The 21,116-nt window shown below is 39.5% G+C and overlaps 1 protein-coding gene across 1 annotated transcript; it reads right to left on the reverse strand.

The window, feature by feature from the left end:
* Positions 1–1,011: 1,011 nt before the first annotated feature.
* LOC121538558 (sodium- and chloride-dependent GABA transporter 1-like) lies at positions 1,012–13,396 on the reverse strand. The gene is made up of 15 exons (XM_041846685.2): positions 13,039–13,396; positions 11,601–11,993; positions 11,206–11,337; positions 10,894–10,994; positions 10,629–10,738; positions 10,357–10,489; positions 9,500–9,634; positions 9,298–9,401; positions 7,898–8,022; positions 7,589–7,701; positions 3,206–3,337; positions 2,759–2,861; positions 2,282–2,382; positions 1,945–2,112; positions 1,012–1,723 (listed from the first exon to the last, which is right to left on the reverse strand). Exons 2-15 carry the CDS (start codon positions 11,827–11,829, stop codon positions 1,301–1,303), a joined length of 2,109 nt encoding a protein of 702 aa, XP_041702619.1. The 5' UTR covers positions 11,830–11,993; positions 13,039–13,396; the 3' UTR covers positions 1,012–1,300.
* Between the last annotated feature and the right edge of the window lie 7,720 nt (positions 13,397–21,116).

Here is a 21,116-nt window from a genome sequence, read left to right on the forward strand (position 1 = left end):
CACTGCCGCCGCCATAGAAGCCAACACACCATGTCAAAAATCTGTGGAAATTAAAGCTTTGTGCTTTTTACTAGTAAAGCAAAGACAACAAAAAGAGAAACAGACCACTCTTCTACTGGCCTGCACCTATACATCTACATATGTATTGCTGAATACAAATTGATCAAAGTATAATTGATCATTACACATAAAGTGAAATAAAAAGGAATATTTTTAAACATAGAGTTGGTCCAATATTGTTTGCTAGTGTACAAAGTGATATTCTAGAGATCTGCCCAGTCATGCAAACAGACTATGGCTTGGTATAAATTGGTTGATAACTGGCTTAAGGCCTTCTCTGTTCTCGTTTTAGATCTGTCAGGGGACATTCTGGAATTTTTCTCTGATGTTCCTGAGGAAAGCATGCAAAAAAGTAAACTGGATTGACTGTCAGCATCAAGGGATAGTCAATGTTTGTAAATCACTTTTCTATACCTTGTGCTTTTGTATTAATTTTTTTGTACGTTTTTGATACCCTGTGTTTCGCAAGCCAAACACTACATGGCATAGATCATTTTTGCTTTCGTCTGCCTACGATTTTGGTCCTCGGTCACAACATTTATAGTAGAAAACATATTAAAAATAATTCTAAAAATGTTTCAGTCACATAAAAGTTCATTTTTTTACTCAAAAAAAGGAAGATAAAATAACAGTCTCTCTCACACACAAAATATTTTGCAACAAATATACTGGATCACTCCAGGGTTCATAGACTTTAAACTTCTTATTGGCATTGTGCTTCTTCATCAGAGTTCCCCCATTGCCATGTGGCCTGTAATCAGCCTCACAGCGTGCAAAGTTTTGTCAAGAGATGACTGTGTGAGGCTTAGTAAACAACCACGATAATTTGACTCTGTCCCTTGCACTCTCCCATGTTGACCATTTTGTTCACTAGTACTTCATCTCTACTATAGTCACACTGTATTTACTTGGTTCATGAAGATACTGAACAAATTGCTATTCTATATTTTCAATAGTTGTTTTCTTTTCTCACAGTATTACACAGTTTGTTTACATATTTTTTACTCAGATTACGGTAGTTTTTGTGAACACTAACAGTCTTTGATATTTGTATTTGTAATGCATACCAATAAAAAGACATTAACAGGTTGGTTTTACAAATGCAGAAAAATTAAACATGATTTTAAAATCCGGTTTGATCAGATATTGCCCCTGGAGGTAGGTGAATCAATTAAAATCTTGGAAGTCCTTTGTAATGTTCGCCGTTGACTACACGTTCTCCATGAGGGTTCTGCCTGGTCTAGACATTGGCCTCTGTGTTGGTCAGGTTTGTTGAGCTCACTATGTTGGGTGGTGGGATGGCCGTCTCTTTTGCCGTTGGGCTAACCGGATTGGGTGGTGGGCTGGTAGGGCTGGTAGGGCTGGTCGGGTTGGCTGGAGTGGCAGGGACGGTAGGGACGGTAGGGACAGTTGGAACGATCGGACTGGTTGGGTTCACAGGGCTAGCCAGAGTAGCTGGAACGGCTGGAGGTGCTGGGTTGGTCGGGGCTGCAGCAACCGGGCTTGCAGCAGTTGGGTTGGCAGGACTAGCCGGGTTGGAAGGACTAGTTGGGTTGGCCGCGTTAGAGGGACTCGCTATGTTGGTCTCGGCAACCACTGTCTCAGGTCCATTCTCCTGTGGTCGTCGGACCACTGCAGGAGGCTGGAACATTATCCGCAGGCGCTGAGAAAGAATCACAACAAAACCGTTAATTAAGTAACACAATGAATGCGTCCCCAACATGTCCAGAGAGGAGAACCTGACTGAAATGATATAATTACTACTTCAACACATGATAATAATTTATTAGGGGAACATATCAATCATCACCAAATTGCTTTTATTATCTTGCTCTTAGAGAAATGGGAGAACATACCATTTCCATAAATCATTATGTAGCTTACCTCTTTCCAAGTGCCCTTGAGTCCGAAGTACATGTAGACCATGTATCCAGGGATGAGGACCATGGAGGACAGAGCCATGAGCCAGCCCACTCCCTGGCCCCAGGCAGGGAACACGTAGTTGTTCAAGGTGAGAGGAACCATTTGGACTGCACTGAACAGAAACACCCCCTGTGGGAGACATGGTACGATCCTTATTAATCCTGACACCACCTCTTCTCAGTCACTTTCTTTCTCTGTCTCAAAATTGCTTGAGGCAGGTCATATTGATGTGATTTGTTCTTTTCGTTCATGTCATGGTACTGGATGTTCTATTGGATATGTATGGTGTACTACTTACAGCCACGATGAGAGGGGTGAAACAGACCCAGCACAGCTTCCACCATATACAGGGCTTGTAGCCAATCATCTCCTGGATGTTGTCATAGAATTTGTTCACACCTGCGAGACAAATGAATGCATGATCAAAATATTCAAATTCAATTTCTTCCTATTTTCCTCTGGTCTGCCATGAATTGTAATGAGGGAGGAGAGCTGGTGTAGTCTAGGACATGTGAGCAGCGTTTATGTCCCTAAGGGTAAACAGGGTTTGAAGGTGGACTAATGTCTCTGGAGAAATGTGAGGTTATTTGATCATTCAACCTTCAGATTTAACTAGTGCATCTAGTTCATTCATTGTTCATCACCTCTTGCCTGAGCATACATCACTGTAACAAGTCATTTTGTAATGCTGAAATAGGGTGTTTCTGATGTATACTGTTCACTGCAATAATGTAGCTACTGTGTGTATTTGATGTTGTCTAGCGACTCTACCCACCATAGAACCAGGATATGGAGATGCACTCGAAGAACACCAGGAAGAGGAGACACATCCCACTGGCAGAGTAGTAGTCGAAGAGCTTGAACACGTACAGGCCTCCCTAGTGACACAACACAGAAGGATGAGTCCTACTACGATAAGAAACCATATGGTCTGTGGTCTTTACGTTATATTAATGTCCTCATCTCAGAGGGAAAGATGGTGGTTGGGATCCATTTTCTACTCTAAACAAATCTGTTCTTTTTTATATAGAATTAGACAGCGATAGTGCTATCCAATGTAATTCCAATTTTTATCAACTACTGTCTCATTGAGCTTGGAGGTTTTGTAGTTCATCTTGATGGTTGGCTAATGATGAGAGAGAGAGAGAGAGAGAGAGAGAGAGAGAGAGAGAGAGAGAGAGAGAGAGAGAGAGAGATAGAGAGAGAGAGAGTTGTGCTGTACCTGTGTGATGTTGGACAGGCCGATCAGGTACGATACCAGGCAGACAGCAGCGATGAAGAGCTCTCTCCTGCCCCTCAGTGCCCTGGGAAACTCATCCACCAGAGCTGTGATAAAGCCCTCCACTGTGCAGAACTACACACACAGACACACACAAAGAGGGTGGACGCACAGTTACAAAGGGGAGATATTTACAGTATTTTGCTTAGTATCTACAGTACCAGTCAACAGTTTGGACACACCTACTCATTCAAGGGTTTCTCTTTATTTTTAGTATTTTCTACATTGTAGAATAATAGTGAAGACATCACAACTATGAAATAACACATATGGAATCATAACCAAAAATGTGTTAAACAAATCAAGATATATTTTATATTTGAGATTCTTCAAATAGCCACCCTTTGCCTTGATGAATGCTTTTCACACTCTTGGCATTCTCTCAACCAGCTTCACCTGGAATGCTTTTCCAACAGTCTTGAAGGAGTTCCCACATATGCTTAGCACTTGTTGGCTGCTTTTCCTTCACTCTGCCATCCGACTCAAACCATCTCAATTGGGTTGAGGTCGGGGGATTGTGGAGGCCAGGTCATCTGATGCAGCACTCCATCACTCTCCTACTTGGTAAAATAGCCCTTACACAGCCTGGAGGTCTGTTGGGTCATTGTCCTGTTGAAAAACAAATAATAGTCCCACTAAGCCCAAACCAGATGGGATGGCATATTGCTGCAGAATGCTGTGGTAGCCATGCTGGTTAAGTGTGCCTTGAATTCTAAATAAATCAGAGACAGTGTCACCAGCAAAGCACCCCCACACCATAACACCTCCTCCTCCATGCTCTACGGTGGGAACTACACATGCGGAGATCATCTGTTCACCCACACCGCGTCTCAGAAAGACACGGCGGTTGGAACCAAATATCTCAAATTTGGACTCCAGACCAAAGGACACATTTCCACCAGTCTAATGTCCATTGCTCGTGTTTCTTGGGCCAAGCAGGTCTCTTCTTCTTATTGGTGTCCTTTAGTAGTGGTTTCTTTGCAGCAATTCGACCATGAAGGCCTGATTCACACAGTCCCCTCTGAACAGTTGATGTTGAGATGTGTCTGTTACTTGAACTCTGTGAAGCATTTATTTGGGCAGCAATTTCTGAGGCCGGTAACTCTAATGAACATATCCTCTGCAGCAGAGGTAACTCTGGGTCTTCATTCCTGTGGCGGTCCTCATGAGAGCCAGTTTCATCATAGAGCTTGATGGTTTTTGCGAGTGCACTTGAAGAAACTTTCAAAGTTCTTGAAATGTTTCGTATTGACTGACCTTCATGTCTTAAAGTAATGATGGACTGTCGTTTCTCTTTGCTTATATGAGCTGTTCTTGCCATAATATGGACTTGGTCTTTTACCAAATAGGGCTATTTCTGTATATCACCCCCCCGCCCTATCTTGTCACAACACAACTGATTGGCTAAAACACATTAAGAAGGAAATAAATTCCACAAATTAACTTTTAAGAAGGCACACCTGTTTACTGAAATGCATTCCAGGTGACTACCTCATGAAGCTGGTTGAGAGAATGCCAAGAGTGTGCAAAGCTGTCAAGGCAAAGGGTGGCTATATGAAGAATCTCAAATCTTTTACAAAAAATGTAACACTTTTTTGGTTACTACATGATTCCATATGTGTTATTTCATAGTTTTGATGTCTTCACTATTATTCTACAATGTAAAAATTGTAAAAATAAAGAAAAACCCTTGAATGAGTAGGTGTGTCCAAACTTTTGACTGGTAGTGTATGTAATGCAACACTTAAAGTGGAACTGACAGCGTTTTAACTACTTTGCAGATATGAAGAAAAAAAACAGACAGTCAAAATATCATTCAAAAATATCAAATTCCCATTTTATGCTACAAACCCAACTTCATAAGAGGTTTTAAAAATAGGCTATATTTGACTCAACATTCCATGATGTACACTAAGGCATTTTTGGCAGAATAGATGGATGCAGTTCAATGCATGATTAATATAATTCACCAAAACATTTCTTGGTAGTCCAAAAAATATTCCTATCAGGTTGTATATCACAGCTGGCCTGGTATATTGTTTGCTGCCTCCCTTCGGGATGCACTGTTTCAGTTTCAATTACTCAATATTTTGGACAAAAACGGACAACTGTAACTAAGGGGAATGTCAATACAATCAAACTATCAAGGGCAATGATCAAAGTCAGTCATAACGTGGCTAATAGGCTAGCGTATCTATTTATGTAGCAAGCTAAAAACACGGAGGCTACCGTTAGCTGCTAGGAGGATGTCATGTCATGCATGTCATTGGAGGAGAGGGTGAGTGAGAGACTTTTCCCCCTCATATCGTTTTTGGTGGTTATACACAGTTAGCGATGTCATTTGGTTAGCTAGCAAGAACTTGAACGACTGTTATACAGTTAGCATATATTTTGCGTTCGCAAATTCACTCTGGCTATCTACTCCGATTTCAAAACACTGAGTGTCAGAGCGTAGCTAGAATAACTGATGAATTTACGAACGCTGAATATGACCGGTGTCAGTAAATGTAGGTTTAAAAAGTAATAGTTAGTCACAAACGCTCTAGATAACATGTAAACAGCCTAACCAGCTCTGCTAGGGCGAGTAAAATGGTCAGAGTGAGGTGTTCTCTCATTTGTGTCTGGAAGTAGTTAGCTAGCAAGCAAGCTAACCAACTTTAGCCAGTTAGCTTGGGTGATGGGTTGCAGGCAAGCTACAGAAGGATGAGTAGGCTACAATTCCCAATCGTCTTTCAGTGCAATTTTGACGGCCAACTAGTTGAAAAAGTTTGAGATGGTTTATCTAATGTTCCTTCATTAGATTTTACCTAATCTTGCTCTGGCTAGCATTAGTTTCTGATCTTGTTGTTGTTGATGTGCTTAACTGAGGGAGAGAGAGCCTACCTTTTCATGGTTGTTTGATCAATAGGACTGTAAAGTTCCTAAATGTAAGAGGACTCCCGTGTATTGACATTTGCAGAAATCCATTCAGGTGTATTTTGTGGCTTTTGGCAAATGCGTTCTAATGATCTAAAGTCAAGCTGTTGCAACTGCCTGTAAACACATAGTCCAGTTCAAAGTGAATGATGGCAGGTGTGTGTGGCAAATGGCTTGTTTGCATAAAGGCCTACTGTAGCTATGGTGCACCGGTCTGTGCTTAGGTTTTATTCACTGCAGTGTCTATTAATTGTGCAAACGCATGGCCGCATTCCCACTCTTAGCTGCTTTCCCACTCTATATTGCTATAGAATTTTCACAAATGCCTTAGTATATGTAATTCCCAAACATTCTAAGAATTTATGAAAATGTAAAAATGTCATATTCTTCCTGGGGGTGTATATGAATAGATTTGAATAATGTTGCCAAAATGCTGTCAGTTCCACTTTGATGTTTCTACTATCATTGATAGTCTTGCTCCTGTTTGTATTTTGATTTGACAAAAAAAAAAGAATTTTTATCAACTGCATAATTTGGTAAATTTGAATTTCTATAAAATTAAAAGTTAAAAGGACCAAAAAAATGAAGCACCGGTAATTGTAAATTATTGGGACATGGATCCCTTGAAGGATAGTATCATTGTTGTACTTTAATTTTAATTAATGGGTAAATATACATTTGTTTATTTATAACATTGATGTTCATGTAGTAGTATGATAACCATGTAACAGTTGTAACTAATGACCAAGATTATAGACATTGATGGATTATATTGAATTAATTAAGATAATGGAAAGCCATACAATATGATAACCAACATGTTATCCAGAACTACCTAAATAAACATTTTGTAGTACTAGAGACATCATTTTGGCAGCCACCTTGAAAATATAACTCTAACATGCAAAATAGCCATTTCCCTTGCTGTATAAATATTTACAGTTCCATATTAAAAATAAAGGTTAATCACAAAAATAGCAATAGCACTAGTGTGTCAACTTGTGATTGATCTGTTTTGTATGAAGATGAGTAGCAGCATTTAGTATCATTGCTAGCAGACTCAGTGGCCTTGCAGTAACCCAAATATCATACACAAGCTAGATGCATGACAACAGAGCACCTGGGGGCCAAGAGAGAGGTGACATAGTTGCATTAAAAGGAGTTGACAGTAAAAGTCAAGGCTCATCTATATCTGTCCATTACGTAAAAAACAGAAATGAGCTTCTCATGCAGAGAGACCAGGGGAAAACAGCGGGATATGTACCTGTGCTTACATATTTAAACACACTTGCCTGGTCCTAGATCTGTAGGTGCTTTAGCCAACTCCCCTGACATGGCATGCGAACGATAGCGAGAGGATTGGGCTAAAGCACCAAGAGATTGCGGAGCAGTCTATGAAAACAGCCTTACCTGACTGTCAATCCCCAGCATCAGCAGCATGGAGAAGAACAGGATAGCCCAGAGAGGAGAGACAGGCAGCTGGGTCACAGCCTCAGGGTAGGCCAGGAAAGCCAGGCCTGGACCTGCATACCAAACACACAACACAACACATTGGCTCACAGTTTCTCCTGGCTGCATTTCTCTGTGTGGATTGAGGTAGAAGCAGAGGTGACATTTCAGTGGGAGTGGAGGAGATTTAGATTGCTGTGAGCAGAAGTCAGAATAGATAGCCCCTATTGTGCACTGATGGTGCAATTACAGTGGGAGCATTGGGTTTACCTGAAGCTGCAACTTCTTGTATAGGCCTCTTAGTCACGTTCGCCATGAAGCCCACAATAGAGAAGATGACAAAGCCAGCAAACATGCTGGTGAAGGAGTTGATGCAGCACACTATGATAGAGTCTCTGGGGAAAGGAAACATGAAAATGTCCTGTTGTCAGAGTTTACAGTGATTTGTCATCTCTTCTGTAGCATCATCATGGATTCCTAAAAAGGCCCTTCTCAGGAGAGAGAGCTTATTCCTTATTATTGCTGAGTGGAAACATATCCCTGCTTAATAATATGTTTCGGTAGGCCATAAAAGGTGTGCAATGAGATAGTAAAACAATATGAAATGTACTTTTTGTTCAACAATCCAATGGGGAACAATGTTCCTTTATCCAAATAGGTTTAATATCACAGTAATACCTAAATATTAAATAATGCAATGTCAATTTTTAATGGATACCAAGCCCCTATTTGCAAAGAAGAGTTTTCCAAAAATCAACCCTTATTTACAAACCAAATTGCATGATATAAAGTTTGGCCCCTAGCTAAATAATAATAAATAATATAATATGCCATTTAGCAGACGCTTTTATCCAAAGCGACTTACAGTCATGTGTGCATACATTTTTACGTATGGGTGGTCCCGGGGATCGAACCCACTACCCTGGCGTTACAAGCGCCATGCTCTACCAATTGAGCTACAGAGGACCACAAAAATAATTTTGGGCCACTAATAAACAACAAGTAAATTAAAATTAATGCAAGTTGAGCCTACATGATTATATAACTGATGAGCAATTTGTGTGACCTAGAACCATGAATGTGCTTGGAGAAGATGTTGTGAAATTTTTGCCTAATCTTCTTTTATTTATGCTATGCACATCCAAAGCTGTATGAAGGGCCCCATATTAGACTGAATCATAATACTGTATTGATTGTAATAACGTTAATCTAGGTTTCTCATTGTAAATGGCTAATAGTAAGGTCCACTTTATAGACACATATACTGTTGAGGCAGAGGTAGGCAACTAGATTCAGCCGTGGGAGGATTTTTGTCGGAGAGGATAGTCGGGGGGCCGGAACATAATAATCTGTACATTGCAAATTGACCACAACGAAGCCCAGAAAGAGATTGTATTTGAAAATAACAATAATTTCATACCTTGATTACATTGAGACACGATCACATTACTCTTTTTATTTTATTTGTAGGAATACTTGGGAACAGATTTCCTCAATTAAACTAAATTTTAGCTGGATTTCTGGTGATTTTATAATTGTTTGACCCAAAACTAAAATCCTAATATATTTAGCCGACCCCTGCATTAAGGTATACTGGTCTAATGGTTGCCTTTTCAAGTCTTGCCTCATACATTATCTTTCCATTTAAAAGAAGCCTACCTCCATCTTACCTGTAAACATTATTATTAAAAGGGTTATAGCTGCCAAGAGCTATCAGTGAGCCCAGTCCCAAACCGTAGGAGAAGAATATCTGAGTGGCAGCATCCAGCCATACCTGACAAGGGGAAATAACCATTTGAAAAAAAGGGCTGAAAAATGACTGACTCACATAACAGTATTTATCTTACATAGAATGATAAGTTCATTCATTACCTCAGATTCTTTGAGTTTTTCAAAGTTAGGGGTGATATAGAAGAGAATTCCATCCATAGCACCAGGTAAAGTAACTCCACGGCAGAACAGAATGAATAGCATGAAATAGGGGTACGTGGCAGAGAAGTACACAACCTAGAAAATGTAATCAATGAGTCACCATCAGCAGGAAACAAATGCATGTTAACACTGTTAAGTGCAGACGAGCTATACGCCATTGAATTAACACATTTGTAATTCAGTCTCAGCTTAAACAAATGCCTATTCACTAGAGAGGAAAACCGATTCATTTCTTGTCCTCCAGTCTCTCGCACAGAGAACAGAAAAAAAGAGAATAAACAGAAATCCAGTAAAGAAATTCATTGAAGCTTAAATTTGCTTAGACGCCATCTCGCTATGCTTATATTATACCCCGTATGAGATTTGAGAGCAAAAAAACGTAGGGGGGTGGAGCGTTTTGCGGCCACAACAAACGTTATTTGCTATGGTCACATGACACATTAGATTTACGAAATGTAGCACCGCCAGGGAGTGAACTGGCTCCAACTGAGGGGGAGAGGAAAGGACAAAACCAGATTTTAGAGGGCTGGTTGCTCCTCCTTCTATCATCAAATTCCCCCTCCCCAATTCTGTGTCAGGAGAATTGGAATTAAAGAAGGCGCCATGAGCCTGCACATGATTACTGAATGTTTGATGCATCTCCTCTCATTCTAAAATCAATCTGGACAATAGTCGGTGCAATATAAATGATTAATGAAGGTGATATGACAACGATTAATATTGCATCACTGTCACACATTGGATGCCAGAGAGCTTTTCCATACACCTAAATCTGCCATGCGAAACCAATCTCTTACCTTGCCAGTCCAGCTCACCCCTTTCCAGATACAGAAGTACACCAGGACCCAAGCGATGGCCAGTGTTATTGCCAGTGGCGCTCGGATCTGCCCTGGTTTTTCCAAGCCATCGGTCATTTGATGCATGTTGCGCCTATAAGCAACAATAAGACTATTATACACACTGGGAGAATGCTTTGTAGCAAGGGACTTTCTTGTTATACTTTTCAAGCAGGCATGCAGGGTACTGTAATGCTGTGCTGAAGCAAAGAAAAAAGCAGTCAATGTCTTACTCCCAAAACTCCATCACCGCACTGGTAAGATTGGTGTTATCAACAATACTGTAGTTTGAGTAACATTTGTCTGTGTTCCATGAATTGCCACATGAGCTCCATGGAAGATCCTGAAAAACAGAAGGATAATGCGTTTTCCTCCTTGACACAATGAGAGATCTCACATGATATCAACAAGCATGTTACAATCCTCAGCGAGCAAAGCTGGAACCCGTGTCCGTCTCGTCCCCATGTGGCTCGTAGGAGGTAAAGGTGTGGTACTTACAGTGGTAAAGGAGTTGTAGAGATAGTAAATGGCCCAGGCTATGATGACAATGTAATAAATGTTCAGCCAGAAGGACAGGACAGCTGCTGCAAGGCCAACACCTATGAGATGGAAATGGATGACATATTTGTGCATGCTCCTAATGCTCCAGCATATTCAAGGAGATATACAGAAGAACTCTATATTTTCTGGTTATGGCCGTAATTAGCATACCACACAATACAGATAGGATGCACAAGGCAATTAGGAATTTGATTTTTAAAAAATATTGTAGAAGATACAGTAAGAGCATTGCATGAGTAGAATGTATACCTTTGAACACGGGAGCCAGTTTCCAGACTCCAAGCCCACCAATTGAGGTGTACTGACCAAGAGCGGTCTCCAGCAGGAACAGGGGCATCCCAGCGAATATGAGTGTCAAAAAATAGGGGATCAAGAAGGCTCCTGCATAGATACAAGTAAATCAAACCAAATATAAACGACAGAATAAAACCACACATATGCAATGGAATGTTATTTGCAGCCCACTGTAGAAGCTAATTGGAATAATTAAATAAGGATTAGAATCATGCCTGTCTGCGCTCTTACACGAGGGACATATTCACTCTTCATTTCACATAATAATAAGAGTGCTCGAAATGGACGAAGCACTTACTGAATAGTGAAATGAACTTACGTTATATGACTTTTTTTTAAATCGTGTTTACCTCCACCGTTTTTTCCACATAGATATGGAAATCTCCATACGTTTCCGAGTCCAATTGCATAACCTACACACGACAGAAGGAAATCGAATCTCCCTCCCCATGTTTCTCTTTCGGGAAGATCCGTTTTCGTCTTTTCGCTTTTCACGTCCAGTGACTTGGGTTTGACATTAGTTGCCACTTCGTTAAGTTCTGTTACTTGTCCATCTGTTTTGGTGCCGTTCGTCGCCATGTCTCTCGATTTGGTAGTGGTCCTGGCCTTGGGACGGGGAGCTTCAGCACCAGTCCACGCAGACAGCAGTTTCGCGATTTTTGACCAAAACCTTTTAACCAAATGTTTGGAAGCTTGGAAGCAGGTGATGGCAATGGGGACACGGCTTGTCAGTTGCTGTTAACCTGGAATCGGTGAATAGAGTGATTGGTCGGTTTTTGAGAGCGCACTCAAATTGGAAAATGGATTAGACAACATGATGACAATTACAATTGATTAGCTCCATAATGAGAATGTAATCTAAGAACGAATTCAATGAGTGAATTACAAATAGCTGCCATTTACAGGCATTATATGTAGCTTGACTGTTCAATATACACCTAGGCTATTTGTAAGCTACTGAAAATATATAAAGCATTTTGAAAGTGAGATGTTTTCCATCGACTCCACTCAAGACATTAATAACCGTCTCACATGCAATGCAGAGTCTGAGACACAACAATGCTATAAAAAGCAATGATGGCACAGGACCTTTTCCCCCATAAAGCAACGCAGACGATTGGGTTGTGCGTAGATTGGGCTATAGCCTACTTCTCTCACCCCCAATATTCTTACAAATCACATCAACACAATTTGCATTTGAAATACAGTCCATTATCGAGTAGGCCTGAATGCATTATTATTTGCAAAGATAAAAACTTTCAGACATTGTTAAGAATCCAAGTCATCCAGCTCACGCGCAAAACGCAACATAACATTCGAGAATTACAAATGCAGATCCAACATGAGAGAGCAACAATTACACCGTGCAATTGACACCTGCAGATAAGATTACTAATTACCTATGCACTGGTTTCAGTGGACAGGAAAACCTACAGCAATGTCTCAACCAAACTGGAGCACAATTGCATTGGAGACAAAGGAATGCCCAAAGCATAAAGCTTTACGGATCAGGCTGCACAAATAGTTTTCCATTCTATTCGATGAATAGAAAACCAAACGCACTTCTATATGGCAAAACATTTACAGTTTTATGAACCATTCAATTAACCAGGAGTGCCATATTCTGCATTTAATTGGCTATAAGACATGGTCTAACGTAATTATGGTTAGCACCGTTCCATACTGACACGTTCAACTATACGAGTTTAATCACTGTAATTATCACTGACAATGAACAATTCACGGAATTGTAATTCACACACACATCAAATAACTCAATTTACTTACAATAAAGCTGTGCTCTCTGCCACCGACGATGTGCTGCCTGCCACAAATCTCGAAACGAGGTATCCGTAGATTCCCCCTGAAGTTGTAAACTTCCAGTTTTACTTGGAACATAAAGATATTGTCTTTCCATTAAAAGACTTGGAACAAGCGCCAAAAGTGTCTTAGAGGAGAGCGAGCACGTATCCCGCTGCAGGGAGCTGTCCAGCGGCTAGGTGCTGACGAGGTGGCTGAATCAACACGAGAAGCAGCCGCTTCGCCTTGTGCAACTGTCTAACATCAACAACCAGAAACGTTGAGGGGAGCGCAATTCTCAACTCCCATCTACATAGCGTCAATGTCATCTGAAAGTCGTCCCCCTCCTCCTCCGTGTAGCCTACACATCCAATACTGACATCGCACTGCATGTTTTCTCAATATTTCATGATTTTAAGTGTGTTTTCACAGTTTTACTATTTGGGAAATCCTGAGTAGTTCTAAAGCAGTGGTCAGACTTAGTTGACTTAAGGGAAAAAAGGGTTTCTCCGATGATAGGCTATCACTATCAGACATTTCAAGTGGAGGGGGTCATTAACCTATTGGCCACCTTATTTTACACTACAATAAGATAATATAGTCCCCCCCAACTTGAACACATGTATGTTTTGCACAGTTTTTCCCCCCTCGACCTGTCACGGTCTTCAAATTAAGGAAAATTCTAAACACCTCATTCCCAGCCCCAAGCACCCAAATATGTCACCCAATACACCCCAACCCTCCTCAAATGAAATGTCATATCGGGGTGTTAAATGCAAGCATATCGAGGGCAGTGTAAGCACGATTAACAATTCCAAACTGGCATAATTTGGAAGGTGAGGCCAGTCGGCAGCTGTCTGCTGCCGACTGTGATAAGGGAGCCAGTCAATAAAGGGAGGGGGCACTGGCTGATTGTCTAACTCTGCCAGTAATGGTCTTTTAGCCTACCGTCTCCAGAAATGAAAAGGCTGATGTGAGAGGAATAAACTCACCCAATGGAGAATAATTTAACTCACAAAATCAAATAAATGTGTGGCTTCAAGCCGTAGAATTCAAGCTGCACGAGATTTTACAGATGGGGTTATCCTAAAAGTGAATACATGCAAGCGTAATGGAGTGGTAGCTGAAGTATTTTGTTTTAAAATGTTTTGTTGTATTTTCTCTCACTGGAGTAACCAGAGAAATACAAGGCAAAAAGAAAGCAACATTACCCTCCATGGACTTCTTCAAAAAAACACGTTTTCACTTAAGTGGTAAGTATATTACAATGTTATCTTACTTTGATGCAGGTTAAAAATGTACTGAACTGTATTCTGAAATAAGAGAAAAACTTTATCATCATACATAGATAAGGTGTGTTTTTTTTATAGATGTTTTTTCCCATATCAGGTCAGTGACAAACGTTTTTTGGGGGAAATAGACACTATAATTGATGAGATTGTGGTTGACAGTTTATCTTATTACAACTCTGTTGAAGCATACCAGGTTGCATAAGTAGTTTTTTTGTCCAATCAGTTTTGTTGTGAATGATTGTTATGGCATTGCCTACAACACATTTTTCACTAAACAAAGAAGCAACATTTTTCACTGTATTTTATTTTGTCATAATATGACCTTGTATAGCTTAAAATGTCTATATTTTATCCATACTCAAAAATTGTGAGATACACATTTGTGAGACACTTGATTTTGAGAGACATTTTACTCATTTTACTAAGTTGTGTAAAGTGTGGTGAATGTAGATACAGTCCATTCCTAGAAGTGAGTCCCTAGTAAGATCAGGGCATTTTGGCAGCAGAGTAGAGTACAGTACAGTGTGAATGTTCCCATCCTACTCAGACAGTGAGAGCAGAGCGGCTGAGAGGGCAGCAGATGGTAACCAATGAGGGGTGAACTAACTCACTAAATGATACCACATTAAATGTAGCATTTAAAATCCCATCTGGGTAGCCATCCCTCTGGACATGGAGTGTGAAACATGATACATATCTACACACCTGCTGATGCGACACAGAGACATGTCAACGGCTGGTGGGACTGGTGTCACGCCTGCTCTCCCTGCTGATTTCTGAACCCATTGGCTTTTCATTCCTCTCAACTCCGTGGCTTCCATTCTCAGAACCCTGAGCGATCCACTTTCACTAGGCTGCATGGCTGTGGGGTTCCACTCCAAGAATCCCCATGCATGTGCCATTAGCTGGAGATTATATGCAGTGCCCTTACATGTACTGGCTGTATAGCGTTTCATGTGATCGTCTTCGGTGATTGATCACTACCAACATCATGAGGTCTTCTGTGTCTTTCTAACTCAGAGACAGTTTGTGCCAGGTCAATTGCAATGGAAGGAATGTGCGAAACTAACAATCCTTTATTGCTTACAGATATCTTCAATTCTATAGTGTATCCATATTGGGATAGTAATTGCATTTTACAGCAAGCAAATGTACACTATAGATTAAAATTGGAGTTAAATATGAAGTGGAATTGAAAATAAGTTGATGATCTAATGCCAAAAAAATTAAATCATTCCCAGATGGTATTCATTGCAAATTGACTCAGTAAGATGATCGTACTATGATATTGCCAAGCTCCCAATATGAAACATATTTCATACAGGTTTGTTTATTATATTTGGGTGAAATATAATGCAATGTTGATATCAATGTATACTGTATGAATCTGTGAAAATGGATAATGGCAATTCAATTCCACAAAATAATAAACGTCTTATTATTAAAACGCAAAGATAAAGGATTTGGAAATTTAGGTAAGCTTTCTCTCATTGAATACATTGAATAAGTCAATAATGAGACCATGCAACTGATAAAGATAACCTCTGAAAATGAATAAATAAGAAATGCTAAGACATATTGGATGTTAATACTGATACATTGAAAATGGTTTCATCTGTAATCTTGTGAATTCAATTCTCATAATCTCAAAAATAAAGCTTGTTGATAAAAAAAATTAAATATATATATATATATATATATATATATATATATATATATATATATATTAAAAGGGAAATGTTAGATTTGATCCCTCAATTGTGGACATACATACAGTAACTCCTATGCTGTTACATAATTCCTTCACATGATAATGCTAACAGTATAACATGCATTTCATTGATATTTGGTACATGTTCCTGCATATTTCTAAACAACCTTACATTCACATCTGTGTTTTATTGTTCTGTACCTTATGTGAGATTAGAGCATCTCTCAATCAGTCTTTAGCCCAATACTTCCAACATTCTGAAATTTGAGGTCACAAATGAGCTGATTAATATGATGATTAGTCATTAGTATGCTAATCATAAGCAATCCACATATTTTATGCATATTGTACACCGATTTCAGTTTTTGAAAGTTAAAAATGTAGAAGGTAACAAACCTCCAAACAAGCTTCAATGCCATACAACACTCCTTCAGTAGCCTCCAACTGCTCTTAAACACTAGTAAAACTAAATGCATGCTCTTCAATCGAACGCTGCTGGCACCCGCCCACCCGACTAGAATCACTACTCTCGACGGGTCTGACCTAGAGTATGTGGACAACTACAAATACCTAGGTGTCTGGTTAGACTGCAAACTCTCCTTCCAGACTCACATTAAGCATCTCCAATCCAAAGTTACATCTAGAATCGGCTTCCTATTTCGCAACAAAGCCTCCTTCACTCATGCTGCCAAAAATGCCCTCGTAAAACTGACTATCCTACTGATCCTTGACTTCGGCGATGTAATTTACAAAATAGCCTCCAACACTCTACTCAGCAAATTGGATGTAGTCTATCACAGTGCCATCTGTTTTGTCACCAAAGCCCCATATACTACCCACCACTGTGACCTGTACGCTCTTGTTGGCTGGTCCTCACTACATATTCGTCACCAAACCCACTGGCTCCAGGCCATCTATAAATCACTGCTAGGCAAATCCCTGCCTTATCTTAGCTCATTGGTCACCATAGCAACACCCACCCGTAGTATGCGCTCCAGCAGGTATATCTCACTGGTCATCCCCAAAGCCAACACCCCCTTTGGCCGCCATTCCTTCCAGTTCTCTGCTGCCAATGACTGGAACGAATTGCAAAAATATCTGAAGCTGGAGACTCTTATCTCCCTCACTAACTTTAAGCATCAGTTGTCAGAGCACCTTACCGATCACTGCACCTGTACACAGCCCATCTGAAATTAGCCCACCCAACTACCTCATCCCCATATTGTTATTTATTTTGCTAATTTGCACCCCAGTATCTCTATTTGCACATCATCTCTTGCACATCTATCATTCCAGTGTTAATACTAATTGTAATTATTTTGCACTATGGCCTATTTATTGTCTTACCTCCATAACTTGCTACATTTGAACACACTGTATATATATTTTCTGTTGTATTTTTGACTTTATGTTTTGTTTTACCCCATATGTAACTCTGTGTTGTTGTTTTTATCGCACTGCTTTGCTTTATCTTGGCCAGGTCGCAGTTGTAAATGAGAACTTGTTCTCAACTGGCTTACCTGGTTAAATAAAGGTGAAATAAAAAATAAAAATAAAAAAAGGTAGAAGATCTTTACATTTTGGCACAAAATGTAGACCCGGGAAAAACCCACTAAGGAAAATCTTCCATTGAACTGGTCTCAGCACATACAACTTGGTTGTAAATGGGATATGTACAAAGTGTGTACATTGTCACTTTAATCATTAAATATAAAAGCAATGATTAAATATAAACATCCCTTAAATGCTAAATAAACTCCCTGCCATTGGTGATATACCCCAATAAACATGCTAAGAAAATGAAATCTCCTCAAGAAGAGAAGCGATGGTCCCATTTGTCTGTGCCTCCTCCAGTAAAGCATTTGTTTAGCATGACCTAAATTGGTGCTAAGTGGATGCCTCATCAGCTCCGTCTCACCACACACACACACACACACACACACACACACACACACACACACACACACACACACACACACACACACACACACACACACACACACACACACACACACACACACAAAATAACACAGAGCTGCTGAAGGCAGTTTTATGCAAACTAAAAAGCTTTTTTATATGCTATAGCTTATAGGTTGACCAATCGTATTGAGGGAAGCTTCAATCAGATTTGTGGAGCCTGTTCTCTCACTCACTTCAGCGTTTCATGGCTCTGATTTCACCTTAAATGCTAATGAGCCAAATCCCTCTGCTGCAGAAATACTGGCTGCTTTTTTCTGTTGATAAGCATTTTGACACAATGTTTGTCATTTAATCAAACATAAACATAATGCCTGCCTCAACAAATCTGTGATGTAAGACAGTTAAAAGGGAGTACAATGTTTCACATTGTGGTCATCGATGTATCAATGTACAGTAGTAACACTGAGATAGACCCCTGAGTTTAGAATTCCTGACAGCCAGCACACATTTATGTGGGTTTAGTAAACATATGACCTCCATGATAAACCAGTATGGGGGCACTAAATCGCTTCAAATTTTGTACACGTGTTGCTAGGCAACAGCATAAGCGGTCTGTCTCCCTCTTCTTATATGGCTGTCTCTTGTGGGATTGCTGCGCTACTAATGCCCAAACTCCATTAATGCCCAAGATTAGAGTTCTGAGGGTGAGGAAAAATATAGGCACCCAGAAATCCTTCAAAATACAAATGTGTGTCAAAGACTGAATTAATCATGTAACTGAGTTTACCGCCCAATGAAATCTTGCTAATACTATGCTAACAATATCAATAGTAATACTTGTTTTGATGCTTACTTACTTATTATACTAATCGCTGCAACTATTTAAAAGCTGTGCTACTGCCAACTACTAACGTCACCTCAGCTGCCATCACTACTACTTCCGTATTTGCACTTCCCATTATACTACTCCTACTGCTACTACTATAATCTCACCCACCAGTCGGCTCTCTGCGCCAGCAATCTAAACCTGGGGTTACTACTACTAATACTACTGCTACTACTACTATTGGCTCGTTAAACCAATAGAGTGACTTTTGGATAGTGTTTTTATATTTATATATATATTTTTTTCATAATCTTAATATTCTGTCATAAAGAGAACATGTTCAAGTTAATAAAAAATATGTTTTCCCATGCCCAGAGGTTAAATTTGGAAAAGTTACTATAAAAGGTGGCAATTAAAGTAACAGGGTTGACCTTAACCGGGTTGAAGTCTTCATCATAAAAGGAACTGTCCAGGGAAAATCTCACTTTTAAAGGTTCATATTCTGTTAACTCATACACAAATAATGTTGTTGACTCGCCCTATACTCGTATTTGTGGCAAAAGCATAAATTAGTGAAAAATCCCCACCTCAAATATCAAACAGACTGTTTGAAAAATGCTTGCTATTTCCTCATATAATGTGAAGTCACGTTGGCTCATTGGCTGAGCTGGCCAATCAGCCGTTACTTGTCATGAATATTTTTTATGACCGGTATACGCCCACACCATTCTGTTAAAAAAAAATATTGTTTATTTATTTTTACATACTTACACTGCCTTCAGAATGTATTTACACCCCTTGACCTTTTTCACATTTTGTTGTGTTACAAGGTGGGATTAAAATTGATTTAATTGTAATTTTTTTCAATGATCTACACAAAATACTGTAATGTCAAAGTGGGAGAAAAATAATAAAATGTGTCAAAATATCAAATGAAAATAAAACACTAATATATCTTGATTACATAAGTATTCAACCCCCTGAAACATGTTAGAATCACCTTTGGCAGCGCACACAGCTGTGAGTCTTTCTGGGTAAACCTCTAAGAGCTTTGCACACCTGGGTTGTACAATATTTGCACATTATTCTTAAAAAAATTATTTAAGCTCTGTTCAGTTGGTTGTTTATCATTGCTAGACAGCCATTTTCAGGTCTTGCCATAGATTTTCAAGCCAATTTTAAGTCAAAACTGTAACTAGGCAACACAGGAACATTCAATGTCATGTTGGTAAGCAACTCCAGTGTATTTTTGGCTTTGTGTTTTAGGTTATTGTCCTGCTAAAAGGTGAATTTGTCTCCCAGTGTCTGTTGGAAACCAGACTGAACCCGGTTTTCCTCTAGGATTTTGCCTGTGCTTAGCTCTATTCTGTTTATTTTTATCCTAAAAAACAATCCCTAGTCCTTGCCATGACAAGCATACCCATAACACGATGCCGCCACCACCATGCTTGAAAATATGAAGAGTGGTACTCAGTGATATGTTGTGTTGGATTTGCCCTAAACATAACACTTCGTATTCAGGATATAAAGTAAATTTTTTGCCACATTTTTTGCAGTTTTACTTTAGTGCCTTATTGCAAACAGGATGCATGAATATTTGTATTCTGTACAGGCTTCCTTCTTTTGTCTTTGTCAATTAGGTTAGTATTGTGGAGTAACTACAATGTTGATCCATCTTCAGTTTTCTCCTATCACAGCCATTAAACTCTGTAACTGTTTTAAAGTCACCATTGGCCTCATGGTGAAATCCCTGAGCAATTTCCTTCCTCTCTGATAACTGAGTTAGGAAGGACGCCTGTATCTTTGTAGTGACTGGGTGTATTGATACACCATCCAAAGTGTAATTAATAACTTCACTGTGCTCAAAGGGACATTCAATGTCTGTTAGTTTTTTATCCATCTACCAATAGGTGCCCTTCTTTGCAAGGCATTGAAAAACCTCCCTGGTCTTTGCGGTTTAATCTGTGTTTGAAATTCACTGCTCGACTGAGGGACCTTACAGATAATTGTATGTGTGGGGTACAGAGATGAGGTAGTCCTTCAAAAATATTGCTCACAGAGTGAGTCGATGCAACTTTTTATGTGACTTGTTAAGAATATTTTTATTCCTGAACTTATTTATGTTTGCCATGACAGAGGGGTTGAATACTTATTGGCTCAAGACAATTTCTTCATTTTTAATACATTTGTAAAAATGTCTAAAAATATAATTCCACTTTGACATTTGAAGTCAAGGGGTTGTGAATACTTTCTGAAGGCACTGTAATTAAACAATTTTGGAAGGAAAACTATTTCACTCATTGTAATTAGTTATTGG

Source organism: Coregonus clupeaformis, chromosome 24, assembly GCF_020615455.1.
Source record: "Coregonus clupeaformis isolate EN_2021a chromosome 24, ASM2061545v1, whole genome shotgun sequence".
Taxonomy (NCBI): domain Eukaryota; kingdom Metazoa; phylum Chordata; class Actinopteri; order Salmoniformes; family Salmonidae; genus Coregonus; species Coregonus clupeaformis.